The sequence below is a fragment of the Sinocyclocheilus anshuiensis genome, unplaced genomic scaffold, assembly GCF_001515605.1.
Source record: "Sinocyclocheilus anshuiensis isolate Anshui unplaced genomic scaffold, SAMN03320099.WGS_v1.1 scaffold337, whole genome shotgun sequence".
NCBI lineage: Eukaryota > Metazoa > Chordata > Actinopteri > Cypriniformes > Cyprinidae > Sinocyclocheilus > Sinocyclocheilus anshuiensis.
The window spans coordinates 329903-338023 of record NW_015537968.1 but is presented as its reverse complement, the minus strand read 5'-3'; the positions used below and the strand labels follow the sequence as shown (position 1 = coordinate 338023).

General features: G+C 38.0%; 1 protein-coding gene across 2 annotated transcripts in view; it reads left to right on the top strand.

The window, feature by feature from the left end:
- The window catches only part of LOC107668296 (myotubularin), a 28804-nt gene extending 23488 nt beyond the window's left edge, over positions 1–5316 (top strand). For both annotated transcript variants that reach the window (XM_016460131.1, XM_016460121.1), the window contains 3 exons: positions 2473–2586; positions 3899–4075; positions 5008–5316. In XM_016460131.1, coding sequence (XP_016315617.1) covers positions 2473–2586; positions 3899–4075; positions 5008–5178 — 462 coding nt within the window. In that variant the 3' untranslated portion in view covers positions 5179–5316. The remainder of the gene's footprint in view (positions 1–2472; positions 2587–3898; positions 4076–5007) is intronic.
- The last annotated feature ends 2805 nt before the right edge of the window (positions 5317–8121 follow it).

Genomic DNA, 8121 nt, shown 5'->3' with positions numbered 1-8121 from the left:
TCCATGTACAGAACTGTTATTATTCAACTATGCCAAGGTAAATACAGTTTTCCATTCTATGGCACCTTTAATGCAATTAAATCTCTTTAACTGGGGATGCACTGATACCACTTTTTCCAGAACGAGTCCAATACAGATACTTTTATTTCCGGTACTTTCCGATACCTATACCTGTAATTTCTTTTACATATTGGGTACAGAAACCAAAAAAAAATATTAATCATGTTAGCTGGCTTCATTTAGCAATTAGACATTTCCTTCAGTTATTTTCACACTTAATTATGCCCGCTAAAATGTATTGTACAAGATTTTGTTACTTTCACTGTTCATTTTATTGTTCTATGGTATTTCATCTTTAATTTAATAAAGCAATAAGCCCCAAGAAGCCGTGGTTTACAGTGAATTTTTAACAGCTAAGGGGCGTTGTTAGGCACGACGCGAAGCGGAGTTCACAACTGTTCAGAAACGGTTCACAACTGTTCAGAATCGGTTCACAACTGTTCAGAATCGGTTCACAACTGTTCAGAATCGGTTCACAACTGTTCAGAATCGGTTCACAACTGTTCAGAATCGAGTTCCTTCACGCTGTGTTAAAATAAAGCAATAAGCCCCAAGAAGCCGTGGTTTACAGTGAATTTTTAACAGCTAAGGGGCGTTGTTAGGCACGACGCGAAGCGGAGTTCACAACTGTTCAGAAACGGTTCACAACTGTTCAGAATCGGTTCACAACTGTTCAGAATCGGTTCACAACTGTTCAGAAACGGTTCACAACTGTTCAGAAACAGTTCACAAATGTTTCTGAGGAACTACATTGTTTGGTGGAAGAATATTTGTTTGGTGGAAGAATACTGTAATACAGTATTCTTCCACCAAACAATGTAGTTCCTCAGAAACAGTTGTGGTTGCAACAAAGTGGTTGCCAAGCAACACACAAAGTAAACAAATGTGTATGTTTGTAGAGTAATTTACAACAGCTTCGAACGCGGCTCAACCAATCAGAATCAAGGACCGGAACGATCCATTTTGTAATACACATTAGAGCTGCTCCATTGCTGTTTTCCTGTAATAATTCAGGGAACCATTCATTATACATAAATCTTGTAACAGCGATGAACACATTTTCTGAATTTAACATTTTTTATCATCGGAAATGTGCTGCGACTTATATTCCAAAACGACTCGTATGCAATATGCAGTTAACGTCAAGCAAAAGATGCACAATGCGCACACACATTTGTATAGGTGCAGAATGAGAGAGACATGTATAGCTTAGTGCATTTCACACAGGCTGCTAGTTTCACTTTCGCTTTAAATAAAGTCCTATAGGCTTGACGTTAAAATAAATGTTATTTATAGTGAATGCCACTAATTTTTGTTTGTTTTGTATTCACTTGTGTGTGCTAACTGCTAATGGAGGGAACGGCAATCAAGATCATGCAACAGAAGTGTGTGCGTGCTATCTCTCGCTCCTTACCGTCAAGTAACTTGTAACACTAGTAACTTGTACATTGTTTTACTTACTTGCTTTTGACATTTCCGACCGAACTACATACTTTCCAGCACTTTGGATGGGATAAATGCAGAGCACTAATTCCGAGTATGGGTCACCATACTTGGCCACATGTCACGTCCCTTTTCCAGCGATGTCTGTGAGAAAGGGATATTTGTTCGACAAGCTCATGCATCTATGCCGCCGCACGCTCAATCCACTTTGCTTATCAGCTCGCGCATACATGTTGAATGTTTAACATTATATTAATTATGATATAATGCAACATGTCTACTTCATAGACATCCTTAATCCTTAGAAATATCTAAACATCTAAACGTTTGCAGCGTTGAGCTATGTGTCCAATCACAGACGTATCTGTTGATTTCTGGAACGCAATTGCCAATCAGAGGTGTTTAAGTTAGAATTCACTCACTACTCCAAACGCTTGAGTTCTGGAGCAGGACTGAAAAATCCATCCTGCGCAGGTCTCTAGTGGGCTATCAGTTTTTGGTATCGGAGCATTTTAATGAGTACGAGTAGGAGTCCAGGTGCGCAGTATCGGTATCGGTGCATCATGATTAGGGATGTAACGATTAACCGCGAGCCGGTTGAAAATCGATTAAAATATGTGACGATTCAAATCGGTTGAGATGCTAAACAAATCGCGATTCATTTAGGTGTAGGAGTTTATATGAATGAATGTCTGAGGGGAACCTGCTGTCTTTAGAAAAGTTTAGATAGTATTTTTTCTTTCATCTTGCCTCTGTATAATGCATATTAAAGTTCAGCATTTTGTCCAAGCAATAATAAAAGGACACATTTAATTTATAATTTGTCTTAAATCTCATTTTGTTAAAAAAAAACAAATTGTGAATCGAATCGTGAAATCAAAATCGTGAATCGAATCGAATCGTGAGTTGAGTGAATCGTTACATCCCTAATCATGATCTTTAACTTTTATCTCTTTCCCACATCTGCAGTTCCCAACAGCGTTTGAGTTTAATGAACGTCTCCTGGTGGTAATCTTGGATCACCTGTACAGCTGCCGCTTTGGCACTTTCCTCTACAACTGTGAGAGTGCCCGTGAAAGCAATGTAAGAAATAACACACAAACACACGTCACAAACAATTGGTGTACCGGTGATATTAAACCACATTAATATATAAATCCTGAAGTTCCTTCCTACCCTGAATATCAGTAAAGTGTTATATTTTATAATGCAATCCATAATTATTATTTTCACTGATTTTACATACAGCCACTGAATGGTGGCCTTCCAAATACGGTGGAGCCAAAAGTTTGCGACCAGCAGAAAATGCATGCTTTTTGCATTTTTCTCATTTAATAAAATTTATAATTTTTTCCAGCAAAGGATTACAAATTAATTGATTTGAGCTGAATTGAGAATTTACTTGACATGTCTTAATCAGTTTGTCATGATTAAAAAAAAAAACCTTTGTTTATTTCCTGGTTTAACTAGATTTTGAATCTCAGATTAAAAATGTGGTCTTACTTTTGGACCTCACTGTATGTTAGTCTATAATTATCACATGCATTGTGGAAACAGGATGGATCTATTAAAATGCGCTGTACTCTACCTGTCTTTCTTTACCTTTATCACTCCTTTGTCTCTGAATCTCTGAAATCCAATCTTCTTCACTGCTTATTGGAGGCCAGTTGTCATCAGTGGGATATATTGGCCTTTTCTTTCTTTCTCTCACACGCACACATTGCTTTTTATTTCTCTCTGTACTCATTTTGTGAAGTAGAGCATGAGTAAAAGGGATGCTTCACTGACTCTCAGTCGGAGTCGAGTGCACTTTGGGGAGATGAAACATTCATTCTAAAGCCGTCCACCGCAACAACAATGTTAGGGAACACCATCCTACTTTACATCTACTGCTAACCAAAGGATTCAACACCTTACCTGCTGTATTACCGATATATATTCAACAACTTAACAGCTGCTTCTGTTGTACCAATATATTAAATCACCTGTACTTAAGTTCAAAAGACATATTAGAATGATTTCTGAAGGATAATGTGACATTGAAGACTGGAGTAATAACTGCTGAAAATGTGGCTTTAATCACTGGAATTAATACGTTAAAATATATAATCATAGAAGTTATTTTTAAGTAGTACTATTTCACAGCATAACTGTACTGATATTGTACTTTGATCAAATTAATGCAGCCTTGGTGAGCATAATAGACTTCTTTCAAAAAATTTCAAAATCTTAATTATTCCAAACTTTCGACTGGCAGTGTATATATTTAAACTCCTGTCATTTTCTTTAACATAGAATAATACTTAAGCTTCGCTTCAAATAATGGAGTAGTGTTTATTCAAATGCCATCTTTCTGATTTTTCTATTCTTTTTTCTCTCAATTTTGTTTAATTAGAACGTTCGGGTGAAGACGGTGTCTCTGTGGTCTTTTGTCGACAGTGACACATCCTTGTATATAAACCCCTTCTACACTTCAGAATCCAGTCGTGTGCTTTACCCTGTTGCCAGCATGCGCCACCTAGAGCTTTGGGTGACTTATTACATCCGGTGGAACCCTCGCATACAACACCAGGTATCAACATACATTCACACTCAGGTTGTGGCTTCTATAGCATTTTGTATGGTAATAAGCATTATTTAAGATGACTTTCTTAGGGTATATACAAACGGATGTTTAAAGGGGGTGGAAGCATGTGCATCTTTTCTATAGTGGGTGTTTTTGCCTCTGGGTGGGATTGAGTGTTTGTGTGTGTGTGTGTGTGTGTGTGTGTGCACCCGATTCATCTGTGCAGAAAATCCTCTCTCTCCAGTTTAATTACGTCCTGACTGGCATTGCAGTGAACTGTCACTCAGAATGTCCTTATCACCACACACACACACATGCATTCTGTTAAAGAGGTTTTGCAGGAGCCGCTCCAGCATTGGCATAAATAACCGTTTTACCACCTTAGTCATAACAAAGATTAATGCTGTTTTAAATGTACATATTAAATGCTACAAAAACAATAGACCAGTAAAAACATTCAAATGTAGTGAGTACAGTCCATAGTGCCACATTTTTATCATAAAAATGCAGATTTCCTTATTTGAAGTCAGAGTGTTTTTGCTGCACTCTGGTGGCTATTTGACACAGTTGTCACTTCACATGTGTGCATGTTTGTGTATATTTGTGCATATCAGCAACAGATCACCACACACACACACATGCATTCTGTTAAAGAGGTTTTGCAGGAGCCGCTCCAGCATTGGCATAAATAACCGTTTTACCACCTTAGTCATAACAAAGATTAATGCTGTTTTAAATGTACATATTAAATGCTACAAAAACAATAGACCAGTAAAAACATTCAAATGTAGTGAGTACAGTCCATAGTGCCACATTTTTATCATAAAAATGCAGATTTCCTTATTTGAAGTCAGAGTGTTTTTGCTGCACTCTGGTGGCTATTTGACACAGTTGTCACTTCACATGTGTGCATGTTTGTTTATATTTGTGCATATCAGCAACAGAGTCCAGTGGAGCAGCGCTATAAGGAGCTACTGGCGTTGAGGGATCAGTACCTGAAGAAACTGGAGGAACTGCAGCTCTCAGACTCCACCCACTTGACAAACAGCTCCACCCCCAACGCTGCCACGCCCAATCAGCACATCACACACTTACAGACACCGTTTTGATCCCACTCGCAAGCTGTTACAGACATTGGACATTTGTACATAGCAATAGTGATAATTATGGTAACACAATTAGTAGTGATGTCTGCGATAATGAGTAACAAAACAATTATGCAATAAACCACAGTACGGCCTTCATCACGCAAAAAAAAAACGTTAAACGAAAAGAGAAGCCTTAAAGTGACAGTGCTGTTTTTTTTCATGCCGCATACCATGGAAGAAAGTGAGTCAGATTACGTGTGTGTATCCCAGACGCCACTTGGATACTGCTTGGGATAGTCTTGTGACGATTGAAAGCGATCAAGTCGGACGGACGTATGTGATTTATGTGTTACGTTATGTGTGTTATTAGGGTTCTGAAGTGTAGATCTGAGTGAAGAACATTTTTGGATGTTGAGCACTAGTAAGATGGCATGTAAATGGTGTTTAGAGATGCTGGTCTTGTAAACTGTAATCTGCATGGTGTCCAGTTAATCCAGTATGAAGCAGGGTCGTCAACCTTTGGTAGAGAAATCATTTCATTAGTATACTTGGTTTAACTGCTTGGCAAACTCAAATGGCTGACCTCAGAAGGTAAAGGAAGCAGATATGTTGTCCTCCGTTGATATGTAGGAAAATGTTCTGAAGCAATTAATATTAGCTTGTTGAACAGAACCAGGGTTTTTTTTTTTTAAGCGAGCGACGTGGATACCTTTCCGGTGCCTTGACTCATATCTGAGGTTTTCAGGTGTATATTTTTTAGAGAAACATTGTTTTTTCTTTATGGCAGCATCAGCGGTAGAATAGAATGATTTCCATTCACTGTGCGTTTGAGCAACAGGTAGTTTCTTCTCCTGCTGAGGTCTGGAGTTTAACAATTTGAAGCCCTACATGCTAGTGGCTTTTGGTTATACCCTGTAAAACGATGTGCAGTTGCCACGGAAAGCAAATATTTTGTTTCTGATGGAGCTGACAGTATTGCTCCCAACGAGACGTAGCGTGGTCTGCAAAGTCTTTTGGGTAGGATGGAGTGGCTGGGATATGAAGCGGTGGGATTGAGCTGTTCCAAATTCAGCCTTTTCCTGAGGAAGAGAGCGGTGACTGACACGGGGTGATAGAGGAGGGCTACGGTGAGCCATTGCTCATGCTGCCACGGAAAACTGAACTTCTAAAGACTTTGACCTCAATGAGGATATGAAGTTTAAACCATAGTGTGTGTGAAGAAGACAAACAAGTTCAATAAACAAACAAACCATTTGCGGTTGGTTGTTTTTAGGGGGAAAAAGACAGAAATCTATTTTTTATTTTGTACAAGTACCAGAACGATGTAATTACCTCAAACAAAAACCTATTTTACTGTTGAAAGTTCTATTGTTGTAAAATATAATTATTTTATTCAGTGTAAAATTTGACCGTTTTATAAAAAGGAAAGTGATTAGAAAATTTTTTTGGTTGGTTTTGGTAACTAGGTAGTTTGTTGGACATCCTCTTATAAGTATAATTTCTTTTCTTTTTTTAATGGGCATTTAGGTTTTGCTTTGTAACATTTTAAAGATCTGAAAATGATCTGATTCTGTAGGGAATTCTTTTGTTCTCAATCCCATTGCATGAGATTGAGTGAAGGAAAGCTGCACTCTGAATTTTTTTTTTTTTTTCTGACATTATCTTAAGTTAGACATAATAGTTTTGCGGGATATATTTTTGTTTTGTATTCCCACATGTATCCTTTATTTGTTGGCCAGCTATTGTTCTGTACATAATGCTGATTAAATTAATTTAAAGAGTTCACAAGGAAAAGACTGTATGCTCATTATTGTACTTCTCAGGCATTCTGATTGTATGACAGCGGGCTTTTTAAAGGTTGCTTGCATTACTATTATATGCAGTACTACTTATAGCATATAAACCACCCAATGCAATTTCCTTTTTGTCTAGAATGACTGATCACCTTTAAAAAGATGTTATTCAAGACCTGCAAGCATGCATTGACTGCAATGAAAATGCATACTCTAATCACAAAAATTGATTTACTGTCACAGTGATACGAAAACAGCATAGATATAAAATGATTTCCAGACAATTTAATAAGTGCAAGCCTGATCTAAAAGCAAACAGATGTTTCCTTAGTTACATTAATGAGGTACATTGCAGCGTCGGCGCCACGGGGGGGAGCTTAGGGGGCCCGGCCCGGCCACCTCGGCCACTGTGCCCCCTCACCTCTGGTGCCGTCTCTGTAGTGGGCGCCCTGATTTTAGTCGGTGAGGCAAGGTACTGCCCAGGGAAGGTTTCCCAGGCTGTTAAATACACAGATTAAAAGCGAAATGTTTTCATTTTGGTTCGTTCTTAGCAAATAAAAAAAGTTTTTTCGTTCAGGTTATGCAGAGCGAAATAAGAACGGTGCTGCATTTAGAAAGAATTCTTATTTACTTTGCTATTATTCTTGAATTTTCAAACTGGTAACACTTTGCACTTTGCAGTTTCGAATTATGCCTTTACTGTATGACCAAAAATTACGGAGTAGTCTATTTTATGTTTCAGCTGTTTGATCGCGCCAGCGCCTCACGCGCACACTAAGCTACTGCATTCATTGGAAACAGTGCATCCGTTTACCGTGCTGTTCGGCGTGAGACCCGGTCCACTGTGGCATATTTTTGCTCATTACGATATTTTTCCGTCGATACTGGAACGCGCGTGAACTACAAAGCCTATTTTACCTAATAAGGCTAATAGTTTAGCTTCAGCTACATCACAAATATGGACACATTTGGATTTGTGCCTGAGAGAAGTAAGCCCAACTTTACCTTACGTTTCTTTATAAATTAATTTGTTTTGGCATGTTTATTGCTAAGCATATATTATTATATACTGCAATTATATTTATCCATTAGAATTATATATTTTTAAATTCTTATTCTGTTCTGATACGGTTAAATTTAAAGGATTTGTTGTAAAGTGAGGGGAACTAAA